Below are 16,138 nucleotides of genomic sequence, written 5' to 3' on the forward strand. Positions count from 1 at the left end.
TTCATACACTATATTCTGCTTTTGTAAAGCCACCCATTATAATAATCTGAAATAAAACATTTACAGTTATTACCCCTTGTTGCACGATCTGTGTAATCCTGCAATATGCAAGGACAGCATGGCACTAGCTCAATATGAACATCAATCCAGAAAGACTAAAGAAAGACACTAACTTGTTTCATCTTACAGAAGACTGTTTGACCCCCTCGCCATTTGTTCCTTTAGCTCATGAAGGGGGGGGATCAGCTCTCACTCCATGTTTGGGGAGCACAAGGGTCTGGTCCCTCTTTCATCATTCTTGTCATTGGGTCAGCAGTATAGGGAAACAGGCAGATAACAGCTGCACAGGGACAGAGACACACTAGTGCTGCAGAAGTGACTGTTCTCGGTCTGTTCAGAAGGATGGCTTTGGCTGAGCTTAACATGTAGTGAAGAGGGAAGCAGACAAACTCCCTGGAACCTCTGATCAAGATCCAGCAAGCTGAGAAAGGGTCTCTGCTCCCCCCTCCCACGGGCTGAGCAGACATGCTTCCCGTGCTGTCCTTGCTGATACAGGAGAGAAAGGCACTCAGACACCCCGCTAGCAACATGTATGGTACAAAAACCTGGGGGAGTTCAAATGTAATTAGGAGCAAGAGGGGATGAAAATGGAGCAAAAAGCAGACTAGCAGGGAACACTTGCCATGAAAGAGATTTACTCAACTGGGGAATAATCCCGCAAAGGCCATCATGGAAGGAATCCCTGTCACTCAAGTCATTGCACCAGGGAATAAATCCGGGCCTGAAGTGAGACACGAGAAGCGAACGGGGTCTTTCCCATCCCTGACTGGTGGGATTCTAGGACTTCCTGATCATGACATGCAAGACAAGTCTCCAGGGAATTCACTATGTTCTAGATTGTCACAGCTCTGTGTAAGTCAGTGGAGCTAGGACTACTCACCCCAGCTCAGGGGTGCCCCTTAGTTTGAAGGGATTCAGACAGTAGCAACAGCTAAGGGGCTTTGTGAGGAAAGGTTACAAAGAGCAGTGTGCATCTTTCAGATAATGCCTACTGACAGCCAGCTGTAGTGTCCTACGAGGGTGCAGGGCATTACAGTCTCGAAACCAGTCAGTCAGAACGGCCGGTCGAGAGGGAGAGGATGGACTTTGGATAATCTAGAGCGGAGTCCGACTCACTTCTCCTCAGCAAGGGCCGAGAAGTCATTCAGCTGGGATTGAAGCTTCCCTCTTTTTAGCTTAACCCACAGCTTTATTGCAACTTTCCGAACACCGCTGTGCACAGGAATACTCCTGTTCACCTCACTTAACAACGCAACCCCATGCTCTGGGTGTCCCTAAGCCTCTGATTGCCAGAAACTGGGACTGGACGACAGGATAGATCACTCAGTAAATTGCCTTGATCTGTTCATTCCCTCTGAATCATCCATCACCAGTCACTGCCAGAGACAGGATACTGGGCTAGATGGACCATTGGTCTGATCCAGTATGGCCGTCCGTCCGTTCTTATCTGCCTGTGGGAGGATTATTAGTTATCTGCATTATTGTAGCATGCAAGAGTGCTGATCTGAATCAGGATCAGTGTGTTAGGCACTGTACAAACACAGAACAAAAAGACAATCCTGGCTCCAATCCCCCACACAGCACAGCCCACGCAAGCTCATCTCTATGGAAGACATGGTTGGCAGTAGAGTCTGGAACTCTCTACACTTCCGGACTTGTCTGAGCCTTTAGATCCTGGCTGGACTTTTCCAGCTGTACCATACCTGGGCAAGAGGACAGTACAGCCTCCAGATCAAGGCATTCTCTCACCCTGTGCCTGTTCGTCACGTACCCTGCTGTTACTCTAGATTGGGGTCCTGAACCTGCAGGTGCAGACAGGTGTCAGAACCACCCTGCCCATCTGAGGTTGCTAAAGGATGAGGTGGTCTTGGCCAGACCCCAGACAGATGTAGTCTGGAGTGGGAGGAGGGTGCTAGGCAGATCCCAATATGAAAAAGGTTGAGAGCCCCTGCTCCACCAACACTCAGCTGAACAGGACACATGCATGATCGTGGGATGCATTCGGGTCCCACTGGGTGCACTGCTCCCCGTTCTCACTAAAACTGGCTCATCTCAAATTCATTATGAAACTATAATACTACAAACATGCTGGTAACTTCTACCTAGCATCTTGGCCAGCCAGGCCTCCTCCAACCCTCCAGCAGGTCAACTGGAACTTCATCACCACCTTCCACTCAGACACACACTGGGTGGACTGAGCTTACATCTGAATAACAGAGATGATTTTCAGAGGCTTCCAGGGGAAGTTGCATGCCCGACTACCCTCTGTACCTTTGAAAACATTCCCCAGATCAGTGTGTCCAAGGGAGTGAAGTTATAGGTCATGAGACAATCACTGACTATTCACCAGGCATGTCATAGGCTCTAACCTCCCACATGAGCCCTGAGACAAGTCAATCCATTTCCACCCTCGTCACAGAGCCTCTCCATAACGGATAGAGGGGCAGAACTATGGTGCTGAACAGAATGCTGAATCTAGCAGAGGACTGCTCTATTACAAGGTCTGATGACAGCACTGACCCTTACATAAGACAGGCCTGGGGTCCCCTTGAGGTTACAAGATTTTCTGATGGGCTGATTTTCTGTGACAAACCAATAGAGAATTTAGGGAGAATCTTGGAATTGCAAAGGGGGGTGGGCTCTAAAGAATGGTCCCTTTTTTATGGCTGCTCCCTCCCTTCCTTTCCATCTGCACTTGACTTTGGCAGCCAAGTTCTTTGACTGCAGGGAAGAAGCTATTAGAAAGTGGCAGCCAAAATAAGAGGATCTGCATGTATGGATGCTGCTCTAGTTATTGTCTGGGATTCAAATAGATGCAAACAGCAGCAGATCCTGCAGGCATAGGTAATTCATATGCTAGGACTACAGACCAGAGAACAATAGCACAACTCTGCACTCTCTAGTGCCTGCATTACTTTTCTTTATGGACATGGTCCATTCATCTGGCTGTGGCTTGGTTCTCAATCATGTCGAACTGGAATGGAGTCAGACATCTCTAATTATCAGCCACTACATCTGATACAGACTGGCATCTCGATTACAATGACACCAGCCTGAGAAAGATGCCTGGCTGCTGGGGCAGCAGCTGGTTAGTGCCTCCAGCTTATGGTCTGTCGTTTTACATGACAAGCAACAACTTCTAGGGATTTTGTTTCAAGGGAGGCGACTGGAACATGCCTTACCAGCTACGGATGGAATTATAAAACCAAAGTTTACACCCTAAAAGGACCACAAAAGAAGCATATAAAAGTGCCTCCTTCCTCCTTTTGCACATTGCTCATCATCTTAGATTTCACGTTTCTCAGTGTCTACTCTGTATAGTGCTTAGCACAAAGCAGCCCAGATCCTGATCAAGGCATCGGGGTGTTACCTTAGAAATAATGGGAATGAAGTGCAGGTGAAAGGCCCTGAACAGAGCCCCTGAAGGGCAGAGCCCTGAGCCAACACTACAAATAACAGGTGCAGCCTCACACCTCCTCGCCCTGGTTTTGGGGGCAAGAGGGGATATTGCCATCTTCATAGAATCATAGGACTGGAAGGGACCTCGAGAGGTCATCTAGTCCAGTCCACTGCACTCATGGCAGGACCATCCATGACAGATGTTTGTCTAACCTGCTCTTAAAAATCTCCAATGAAAGAGATTCCACAACCACGCTAGGCAATTTATTCCAGTGCTTAACCCCCGCCCAACAGTTAGGAAGTTTTTCCTAATGGCCAACCTAAACCTCCCTGGCTGCAATTTAAGCCTATTGCTTCTTGTCCTATCCTCAGAGGTTAAGAACAACGATTTTTCTCCCTCCTCCTTGTAACAAACTTGAAAACTTATGTCCCCTTTCAGCCTTTTCTTTTCCAGGCTAAACAAACCCAATATTTTCATGGCCCATCCAATCCTTGGCCTCTCTGTTCTAACGGTGGTTTGTCCCAGCCCACTCTGTACTGAAGAGGGGTAAACATCCTATTTCACTCTACTCCAGTTCAGATATTGCCCTTTTCCCCCAAGTCTCTGAGCACCCCTCAGAAGCACATAAATTGGTGCTAGGTAATTGGTACATTGTATGAAGACAGTGTATTATGCAGGGCATATACATCACATTCCTTTGGGAGGCAGGTTTCCTACTGTAGCCACAGACTTGCATGCTGAGCGGAATACAGCAGCTCGCTCAGAAGATATTTTAAGCCGCACAAGCCTCCCATGAACAGGCTTAGAATCTGGAGTGGCTGCCTAAAGAGCATGGACTCAGACTCAAGGGAAGAGCCTATGGAGAAAAACAATGAATTGGAGCAGAGGGAGAGTAGCTTGGCCAACTCCTTAGAAGCCATCTACTGCTCAGGCTGGACAGAAAACAAGCCTGTTGTACTCCCGCAAGGAAGTCAAAACCTCACAAAGCTCAAGTACCAGGTTCACTGCAGTGCAAAAGGACTCGGCACAAGGAATCATCAGTTAAATGGTCCCAAACACTACCTTACAATAGCGTTGATGCAGTATTATCGATACATGCCTAAATTTTCAGAGACCCCCCCCAACATTACTGGAGCAATTTTGTATCCACAATTAAATGCAGGTGAAAAACTGGAATCAACTGGGCCCACAATCACTCCCATTTAGAAACCGGACGACATAACTGCACCTGAATCTACTTGCAAGCACAAAAAAAACATGTGCAATAGCAGAAGGGCTGAGGCCTAGTTAAAAATCAGGCTCAGTGTGAACAGGAGCTCTGTCTTACATCTGAACTGGCACTTCCCAACAAAAGCACTGCCTAATACCAAACTGGGGCAGGAGCCCAGTAGGATGGTAGCCGCTTAGAAATCGGGGATTTCCTTGAGTTTCCCATCTAAACAATGACCTTAGTATGCTTTGCTTTTGAGATGTGACAAGATCACAGCCCAGAGTGATGTGACTACAGGCATTAAAAAAAACTTGAACAATTGATGTTAAGCACCCCTCAAAAACAACAAGAGCAACTTTCAGCTTTGCTAGTCATTTCCCTGCATACTGCACTAAGAGCCACGCAGATAAAGTTGAACGGTGAACAGGCAGTACTTTGTTAAAACACATTAACGCGTCTTTGGAGTTCACTAGCCACAAGGGCTCTCTGTGCTGTTTCTGAGAAAGCAGCATGTGACCAGCTCACATTTCTCTGGGAACGGCAGGAAAGATATCCTATCCCATTAGCACCCCACACTATGCCTATAAATCAGGTACTAGAACCCAGCTGTGCACAGGGGAGCTGGAGGGAGGGGAGATGGACTCAAGTCAACCGCCACTGATTACCTTCATGCCATGACTCCATGAGACTGCAGGGAATTTACACAAGAGAATTCCACGTGGTTATATATTTGGAAGCCGGCAACCATGGCCAGTTCAGCAAGTAGCAATGGCGCTGGGGGTATGGAAAACCAGAAGGAAAGGAAAGACAGGGTAAGTGAGCAGCCTGATGTGGAAAGTATTGGAGGAGACCAGAGGAAGAAGATTCTACCCAATCAGTAGAAGTGCTGAAGTATGTTTTGGGTTGGCAGTAGAGTTTGGACAGATAAGCAGCCTGGAAGCACAGTCAGAGATGGAACTGGGGCTCAGCCATGAAGAGATGCACGGCTGTAGAGTTTTCTTATCGGAATTTGGATGGGAGCCCAAAGAAAAGCAGCTGCAAGAAATGGGTTTGGTGACTCGGGGCAGGCACTCTTCTCCACAGGTCTGTTGAGAGAGCCTTTGCGGCTGGTACCAGCTCCTGGATGAGAAAAGTTGACATGCTGACAACTTATTGCCCAGAAAGATCCCCTAGCACCTTAACTGCTAACCTCAGTGTCCCACCAAGTTTTGTTTAGGGAATTAAATTCCAGCCAGCAATTTCGATAGGACACTTCATCCACAGATTATAAAGCCAGAATGGATGGTTGCATTTGAACTGCTGTATATCATAGGCCTCCCTGAATTGATTCCAGTCTCACTAGAGCAAGGTCTTATAGCAAAAGATCCAATCTGATTTTAAAATTGCCAGAGAATCCACCACAGCCCTGTTCCAGGGGTTAATTGCCCTTTTAGGAACAGTTGTGTAGCACTGGTGCACACTGTTTAAAGGTCATTGTATTCCATACTGAAGGAGGATATACTTCAGGAGCTAGATAAGAGATTCCCAGGTCCGAAGGATGCAAAATGCTTTTGTACTCTGCATTTTCCATGCAGATCTGATAAGCAGTGATCAGACAGTTAACTGGGATTGCCAATTTAGGATTTATTTTCAGTTTACTAAGTATGCCAACTGCATTTCTGAGAATAATTCTATTGCTTTATTCATATATCCTTTACATTCACATAGTCAGAGATGGAACTTTCGTCGCGGACCTGAAGAGTCCTCTGGGGAGGAGCAAGACAGCCAACTGGCACAACATTAAGAGTGAGGGGAAAGAAAAATATTGCCTAAAGACCCTGGCTCAAGCCTCTTTTTATCAGAAGTGCCAAGGGATCTTCAGTATCTGTGCAGAGCTACATTTTAGAATGTCATTGCCCTTAACTGCGTGATTAAAATGCATTCTTTGAAACTCAGACCTGCAAACTAGGAAGTAGCGTCAATCAGACAATGCAGAGCAAGTGAAATACACACCTAAAATCCTCCCCATCTCACAGGGAAGTCTCTGTGTGGAGGAGAGAAATACCTTTCCTGAAACCACTACTCCTGACAGAATTCATATGTACTACATATTTTCTGCGGGGGGAACACAGAAAAATGCAAAATAAAGCTGCCGGGGGATACATGCCTCTTCCCTGGCAGCCCAGTCAGCGCGTCTGTTCCAGTGTGCCTGGAGCAGCCTAAGACAGGCAAATCACTGTGGGGGAAAGGGGCTGGGCGTGCGTGCCTGTGGGGGAGACATTGATCACTGTCAGGGGGTGGGGCTGGCCAACAAGCGAGGGGGACTCTTGCTTGCTACTGCAGCTCGCCGGGCATGGAGGGTGGGAGGTCTATTTATTATGCACAAGAAATGCTCTGTCCCTGAGGCAGAAATGTAGCAGCCTGCCTACTAGCTAATTGATCATTCTCTGAGGCAGAAATATAGCAGCCTGCTTGCCTAGTAACGTCTGTTACTTCTTGAGAATCAAAAACACACTTAATTAAATATTAGTATCATGTTACTGAAAATTGTTTGTTTTTAAATTAAAGAAAAATTGCTTTTGTAAAATAACCCCCACATTTTGTTAACGTTGCTGTCAATGGTTAATTAATCTCATTCCAGAGGCCGAAATGTAGCAGCCTGCCTGCACAGTAACATTTTTAATGTTTCTATTGTTAGTTAACTGTTCCCATTCTCAGTCTATTCCCCCAGGAGCATAAAACCTGTAAAAGTTTTAAGGCCCCTACATTGTCAGAATGATGTAAAGCCTTAAAAATGACAGTAAGGGAATCAACTAGGAAGATTTATGTGCTTTCTCACTTTTTTTCTGTGCCAAAGTGGCACAATGGGTTAGATTAAGCTCAGGATTTGTTTTACTAACCCATTTGAAAAAAAGACTGAAGGCAAATAAAACATTTACCAAGCAGTCAATAAAATGTCAGGACAATCAGGACCAAGCACTTCCCAAAGTACCCAGCCAGGTCCAGGACAATGATTAGCAAAACTGTATGACTTATGTTTAAAAGTCTGAGCAATTTAAAATGACATTCTACTTTTTCTTTTTCTTTTTGGCACTGTTCTGTAATGTAATTTAAATGAAAATCCAGGATTATAACCGGAATGCAGGGTATTAGTTACCAAATGTTTGTAACTAAACTTCCATATGTTTAGGAAATGCTGAACAGTTATTGTGACTTTTTTCTGTATTGTAGTTTAAATAACTTACCAAAACAATTAAAACTGGTGTGATTATATTGCACTATTTTGACAAATAAAATTTGCAGAGTTTTTAATTTTTTGGTGCAGAATCGTCCCAGGAGTATAACCACAAATCAAACACGCTCCATCATCTCCTTCAGGTGCTGTTAAAAAGCAAAAGGAAATACCAAGGCGACTTTACCAGAGAGATCTCAGACGGGGAATTAGAGAAGGATAGCAACTATCAGATAGTGAAAATCACATCATCTTAACTACTCCAGCAAGAGGGATGTCGTTCAAAGCAGTCACGGGAAGAGGTAGGAAAATTTCCCAGGGTAGTGGATTTGATCCTCCTTGCTCATCTCAAATGCTTTTCTGGGGAAGCAGACCATTCAGTAAATAGTGCTCTCCACTTGTGACAAGGGTCTTAGCCAGATCTTGGACTGAATGTGGATGGGGGGGACCCTAGTACCCTGCCTGTTCACTCACTATGCCAAGGTTTCTTCTACAAGGGCTAAACACAACACATAGTAACCTACAAGCACTTCATTAGATAGGGTAAATCGGAACCATCTGCATGATGTGTTACCTACCTTTAGTTTTGGTTAGACCTTCAGGAGCAACGCTAATACAAACCTAACTCTCCTCTTCATAAAGAATCATATTGTTAATTCTTTCCATTAGCAAAAAGTTTTGCTGAGGCAAACGTACTTCGATTTCCTGCCGTGTCAAGTAACTCCTGTCCACTTGAAACTGAGACCCTCATTTCAGCTGAAGATTTCAGTTGATAGTGTAATACAAATTACAATAACATGGGTCCCAAAGCACTCTAACTGTAGAGATGGATTTTTTCACTCAAGGCAAGAGCACAAGATTGACAATTAAGGTTTCCCAGACTCTATTCCTGGCTCTGCCACTTTGTGGCATTGGGCAAGTCACATAACCTCCCTATACATCAGTCTCACTACAACGGATAGTTACCTATTTGCAGGATGGACAAATTAGTATTTGTGAAGTGCTTTGACTTGGAGATCCTTGAGCGTAAGGTGCTATGCCTATGAGCTAAGTACCATCCCTGTATTAATAATGGGGTGAAATTGCCCATGGGAGGAGGCATGGGACACAGAACAAGAAGCAGTTCCTGCCTTAAAGAGCTTACCATGCAAGTAGACAAGACAGACAACGTGTGGGAGGAGGGAAGCAGTAGTATCCCCAACCGAGACAGCGATTCAGTGACTTTGCCTAAGGTCACAAAGAGTCTGAGCTGGGAACTTAACCCAGATGAGATGGAACCACAAGTCTGAGGCCGTCCAAAGACAGATGCCAACCAGACAAGAAGCAGACCCTATACTTTCATGTGGCATGTGCCCCAGCATCACGCATGCCAATTCAAGCCAGTCCTGGGCCTGTTTTAGTGGAGTTCAAAAAGCAAGCAGCTCCTGAGCAGAGACTATTCCTCCCACTGAGGGGCTAGAACAAGTTCAGACAGGCCAGAGAGAAAAGGAAGTGAGGGAGTGAGAGTGCACATGAATCCTTCAATTGCTGACAATATCCTAAGAAACGTGCGGGAAGCCAGGACATAATCTAACAGGGACAAGTCTAGACAGTCAAAAAGCAACGGAGGCTCTTGAACACCTTCTGGTGTGTCAATAGCAAGGCTTTTGGCCAGCACTTCGCTTCGATGCCATTCAATCCTGGGTGTCATCTGTATGTTCTATTAGGCCATGTTATGTCCAATTATGCAATTGATGGGGGGCAGAGGATGCAAAGAATTATCCAGACAAAACTCTTCTTAAATAGAAGATACCCTCCCCCTGTCCTCAGTTGATCAGGCTGAAAGGAGGGGCCAAATTACCCAGGACAGGTTAAAGGGTCAGTTACTGCAATAATCAAGCAGGGCATTTTAAAGTCTTGTTCTCAGATAGTTTGTAGATCAGATCCCTTAGTAAGGCTGGTGCAGGAAGCAGAAACAGTAATGGCCATTGGTTTGTTCTGTTCACAATGAGGTTCTCTAGCACTGAGCAGCTCATGTACACAAAAAAGACGAGAGAAAAGTCATTTAAACAGTTGAGCGTTGGCTTTGGGGGCCAAATCATTATAACCTTAGCTACTGGCTGCAAGGGCTGTGCCCTACCCAGCACTGTCTAAGAGACAGCTCTGCTTAGATACCCAGTCAAAATAATTGAACAAGAAACACAAGAGGAGGTCTGGCACTTACCGGGATTTTGCTTGGATGTTGCTCTCGGATCTGCTGCACCTCTTTCGAACGATCCGCTGGGAAGGAAAGAGAACAAAGCTTTGAGAAGGGAGTTTGAACCAGCACAGATGGGTGTTTCAGACCAAAACAAAACAATATCCATAAGAGCTGAACTCGAAAGAGAGGGACGTGTTGCAGACAGAAGCAGAAATGGAAGCAATATTTATTAATACTGGGATCAAACAAGCGGAACCATAAGACAGGCAGACAGACAAGCTCCAAATGTACAGAAGACCACTTAGCACTTCCACAGCCCTTCATAGCTCCAAAACTTTCTACAATACTGAACACCTCTGAGAGATGGGGACGCATTATCCCATTGCATAAAATGGGGAGAGACAGCTAGGTGAAGTGATTTAAAATATTCCACAGGGCACCTGGATTTTCAGGAGCAGGAATATAAAGTCAGTCTCCTAAATCCAGACCTAGCAACCACTCTGATTTCCAAGAGTGCTGAGCACCCAACATCGAGTCCTTTTCCGAGTCAGGCAACAGCCCAAACTTCTGGGTCCTAATTTATGAAGGTTTCAACCCTCAACTTCCTGGCTCCCAGGCCCACATTCCATCTACACACCCATGTTGCTTCCCCAAATGAAGAACTGGCCTCAACTTTGATACCCGCTAGCAGGGTTTTAGATGCCACAGCCTACTTACAGCCCAATCTGGCATCCTAAATGATGCTTCTTGGCAAGAACCACTTGGCTCACCATCACCAATTTACAGCTACGAGCACCTTCTGTTGGCCATGAGAGAATTCACTCCCAATCTTACCACTGAAGCAGGACATAACAGAGAGAGAGAAAGAGGTGAAGGAGAGGAAATTTTCGCACAAACATCTTCTCCATTTCAGTTCTGTGCTCTTCAAAATCTGATTTCCCACAAGGCGTGGCTCTTATTCCAGTGAAAGCAACATGCAAAAATTCAGATTTTCCATATTTATTTGAGAATTTCAGAGCCGCCTTTGGCTCAGGACGTTCCCCGTTCCTTCAGTACCTTTAGAAACAATGGGACTACCAAAATGGATGCCCCAGACACAGCCACCAAACACATTGCTGGACAATGCGGGGAGCAATCAATGGAGAACACAGACTCTCGATCAGTTTAGAAAACAGAGTGACCACCTGCTCCATTCTTAGGAAAGGCTAAACAGCCCATCCTATACCAATCAGCAGGTATGCACAAGATAAAGCAGTTATGTTTCTAATGTTTGTTTTATGTTTTTCATCTTTTGGAGCTTTTATTAATGCTTCTGAGAGCCATTTATGGGGCCAAATAAAGCAGGGTGGTATTCCAGTTCCTGGATGGTGAAAATATCACAAGACAACCAGATCTCATGATATTTCACCCCAAAAGTGCCTCTCCTTGGGGAAAATAGCCCTTTTATATCCATAAAAGCCAAATGTTAATACCAAGATATTTGGGTTTATTCATGTTTATCCAAACACTAAGACACAACCCTAGCAACACACCCATTCCATAGACCCTAGAGCAGTGTTTCTCAAATGTGGCCACCAGGGGCTTTTCTTGCAGCCACAGCCGCCTGAGCTGGGGGGAGGGGCTGGGGGCGGTGTTGGCAAAGCCGCAGCTCCTCCCCTGGGGCTGCCTTCAGGGGTTGGTCCCTGCTCCCTTCCGAAGCCACAAACAAACACAAAGGAGCAGGAAACCAGTGAGAGTTCCCCACCTTCCTGGGGTGGCGTGGCTCAGGCTTCTGCCCTGGGGTGGTGGGCGGCAGACTCTAGCCATGTGGCAGAGGGCTCTGTCCCCCAGCCGCAAGGTTTTGGGAGCCATCACCTTGACCCCTGCTGCCTCCTCCAGACCCCCATTGCCCCTGGCCCCCCCTCCCTCCTTCTCATCCAGGGCTTAATTTGTCCCCCAGCATGCCAGGGCCGAGTAAGCCTGCTGTGAAAAGTGATACTAAACAAGTATCACTTTTCACAGTAGCAGACTTACTAACTCGCAATCTAAAAAAAAAAAAATCAAAACATTCAAGCACCGTATTTTTGTTTCTATTCTGGTTAGGTCCAGTAATGAATAGAGAAACTGTACATTATTTTTATTATTGAGTCTGCAAAAAAAACCTACCTAAATAAATTTAAATGATATGGACAGGTATATATATGTGCATATTTGTTTGTTTTTCCTAAAGTATTTTAGGAAAAATTCTCAGAGCAGCCACCAGCAAGAGTTGTTGGCCACACTCTAAGTCAACATACAGGATCAAGTCCGAAGTGTATTTGTGCCACAGCCGCCACTATTTCAATGTGAGATTCAGATAATTACATACAACCCCAGGCAGCTGCATATGCCGATTTAGCAAGACTTAAGTCCCCCTTTGAAATCAGTTGCTAAGAGATCATCAGAGAATCAGAAGGAGAAACATTCTGTTACGGCAGATTCTGAACACCGGCATTTTATTATTCCTTAGGACTAGCAATGTAAATAATTTCATTATGGTGTCAGACTAGTGCACATAGGTGCTCCCACCGCCAAGTCCATCAGAAACTTCAGCACATACACCATGTCTTCTGAGCACTTCAGACCCCCTCTTTATTGGCTGGGGACAATAAAGTCTCTTCCAACTCAATCCTGAAGCAATGCTAATTGGCAGAGAACCCTATCCCTAGAAGCAGGCAGGTGTTATGGCTGCCCCTTCTACCTGGCAGCGGGGAAGGGGGGCAGTGCCCTTCCTTTGCCAAGATGTGTCTCAGCTGCTGCTCTTATCAGGTAGCAACAGCATGCCACAGTGATGCTCTCTCTGCATGTGGCCCAGAGAGAAGGATGGCCTAGTGGTTAGGGTGCTAACCTGGGCCATCGGAGACTCAAGTTCAATTCTCCACTCCGCAACAGACTGTGCATGGCACCTTGGCCAAGTCACTGGGTCTTTCTTTGCCTTAGTATCCTATCTGCAGAATTGGAACAACAGCTCTGCCCTCCCTCCCAGGGGTATTGTGAGGATAAGAACATCGAAGACCATGAGAAGCTCAGCTACTGTGGTGATGGGGACCATGTAAGTACCTACATTACAGAGCTGGCTAAGAGGCTGCAGCCTTTCCTCTCCAATCCAGATCTGTCACAGCCCTGCCTTTGTCACTCTATAATACACTATACCAAGGGCTACCCATCAGGCACCACACAGAGGCTTCAGCTAGCACTGGGAGCTGCTGCCCATTCCAACTAAGCAAGCAGACTTCTGCGTCGCGCTCATGCTGGGCTTTTCTGGATGTCCCTTCGCCTTGGGGTGAAATTCCAAGGGCTGGTGGTCAGAGTCTGCAAGGTCTAGCTGCAGATTAGTTAAGAAGTCACCTCTATCTTTGTGTCCCATCACGTCCTGACTGCTGTCAGTTCCTGGGACCGATCGCTTCAGGGTCTGTGCAGTGCAGCACCCTTTCTTCTGAAAATTCACTCGGCTTCAGGGCACAGTATAAAACACATCTGTTTAATAGGCGTTTGGATGAGTTTTCACATGGCATAGTGGAAAGATCTGCATGCTAAGGACAGCAGCTACTGGGCAAAAGCAGCAAGTGCCATCAGACCTCTGTAGACAGGTGGCAGTGTTTGTTAATTGCAGTTAATTAATGCAAGGATCCCAGACAATTTATCCTTGACCTACATGTCACAAAACCAGAAACCTTTACATTATCAGAGCTGCAGCTACACACACTTCCCGAGGCCTGCTCACTGAAGGGGCATGTCAGCAGCTCAGGAATGCTCCTGGGACCACCAAAGAGGAGCACCAAACTCAGATGTCACTGAGACTCCTGAGTGAAACAGTAAGATCCTGAGCACACAGGCTGAGTGAAAGCAGCCTGTTTCCTTGCTCACACATACATTAATAATTAGGAGATTAGACCTTCGGATAGCTCTCCATGGTGTAAGAGTTCAACATGGCAACAAGAAGAACACATAAGCTTCTGATTGGTTCTGCCAGGTGAGACTTTATTGCTAAACCCCTTTGGAAGCCAGGAATATTCTTGTAACATTACATAAACAAGGAAAACGGCTTATTTCTCTTCCAACTGCCACTTCAGCTACTAGGGCGTTTACAGCCACTACAGCAGCATTTACAGAGTGCACAAAATGAAGTAATTCAGAGAACAAGCAAGGGGACAATGACAACTTAGGGCAGGGCTGGAATTCAGGGGTAGTACAAAAGCGTTAGTTTTCAAGGAATGATTGTATTTCAGTGAAAAAAGTGCAGGTTGCTCCCTCTGCAGAGAATCCCAAAGCAGCTGCGTTGTGCTAACGGAAGGGAAGGGAGACTGATTCTAAAACAAATGTTTAAAGTGACCTGTACTTCCATTGTCTAAACTGACTGAGGTATAAAATAAAAAAGTAAACACTCCATCCAGAAATAGGGAGCATCAAATCTGGTTGTTTAATTTCTTTCCATTTTAATTTGCTGACGGCTGTCAGAAACACTGGGAAGAGGTCAGATATTTTTAAGCTGTGAGTATTTTAAAGCTATTGCTACAATGGGATGCACAGACTGTCTCTGTCACCCGCAATCAATGCAAAAGCACTTAGAGAGTGGGTGTCATGTTACTGGTCAAATCAGCTCCTGGAGTCAAGCGAACTGAGATTCTCATGCAATTTCATTTTTACACATACGTAACTTTCTAGCCCTCAAGGCTGTGGAGAAAAGCCTGAGGAAAAAAAGATGACTTGTGTGTGCCCCAAGAGCTCAAAAACCAGAATGTAAATAAAGAACCCCCAATTTATTATTTTCTTAGAGCAGGGGTCGGCAACCTTTCACAAGTGGTGTGCCGAGTCTTCATTTATTCACTCTAATTTAAGGTTTCGCATGCCAGTAATACATTTCAATGTTTTTAGAAGGTCTCTTTCTATAAGACTTTAATATATAACTAAACTATTGTTGTATGCAAAGTAAATAAGGTTTTTTAAAATGTTTAAAAAGCTTCATTTAAAACTCAATTAAAATGCAGAGCCCCTGGACTGGTGGCCAGGACCCGGGCAGCATGAGTGCCACTGAAAATCACCTCACGTGCCGCCTTTGGCACGTGTGCCATAGGTTGCCTACCCCTGTCTTACAGTCTCATGGACTTTAAGCCAATCTTGTTATTTTGGGGGCCAGACATGATTTTTGAATGTTTAGAATTGGCAAACCTACATTGGTGGCTTTGCTCATAAATAATGAGCCAGTTCACAAATAAGTCGTGCAACCCAAACTCATGTCACTGTAACCATTGTACCACACCATTCCATCACGTATTCTCCCTAACATTATATAGAGAATACACACAGGCACTATACATGTATGTGTTTTTACACCAACACAATTCACATAGTTGCTCTACACACTACTGTATGCGTGTCACAGAACCCCTATAACTAATTTATAGCCACATAAATATTGTATGTTCCAGTATGCATTTTAAAATATGAACCGAGACAGTACATTCTGAAAAGCACTTCTGGATCCATTTAGATGTGAGGAATTACAGAAACATCAGTCATTATTAATATACCTCTGAAAAGGATTCTTAATCTATCCCTCGGGGGTTCTGCACCAAGTTGTGGTTAAGTGACATCTGCTCAATGTAGTTGAAGCTTTACTGCTCCATTTTTCTCACACGACCATATAAAAGCTTAACCTACATAAGTTACTGGAGAGCAGAGGAAAACGCTCACCTGCCTCTTTGCAGAAGGCAATTTACAAAATGCTGCCACATGAGTCAGGCAGCCTGAAATCAGGAGGGATGAATGAAGGGAAGCAGATACAGACTGGAACTGAATCCATCATCGTCTTGTAGCTATTACCTTTCTCAGTGGAAAGTGATTAGACTGCAAGTAGAAAGGAGAGGAAAGAGTAAAAGAGCAGAAGACAACAGGAGGGCATGTGGTGGTAGTGGGAGCATCACGAGTCCGGATTCTCAGCAATGAAATAAATCAGGGGTCTCAAACATGCGGCCCAAAGGGTTCTTTCGTGCGGCCCGCCAAGCTCCCTCTGCCCCCCACCCCTCCCAGTGCTCCTCTACCTACCTCCAGGCCAGGGGT

At 45.4% G+C, this 16,138-nt stretch overlaps 1 protein-coding gene across 3 annotated transcripts in view; it reads right to left on the reverse strand.

The window, feature by feature from the left end:
- Window positions 1-16,138, reverse strand: part of MAP1LC3A (microtubule associated protein 1 light chain 3 alpha) — a 41,704-nt gene that overhangs the window by 7,900 nt on the left and 17,666 nt on the right. For all 3 annotated transcript variants that reach the window (XM_084645344.1, XM_084645345.1, XM_084645346.1), the window contains one exon: window positions 10,085-10,140. In XM_084645344.1, coding sequence (XP_084501470.1) covers window positions 10,085-10,140 — 56 coding nt within the window. The remainder of the gene's footprint in view (window positions 1-10,084; window positions 10,141-16,138) is intronic.

Source organism: Lepidochelys olivacea (assembly GCF_965140295.1).
Source record: "Lepidochelys olivacea isolate rLepOli2 genome assembly, chromosome: 13".
Taxonomy (NCBI): Eukaryota; Metazoa; Chordata; order Testudines; family Cheloniidae; genus Lepidochelys; species Lepidochelys olivacea.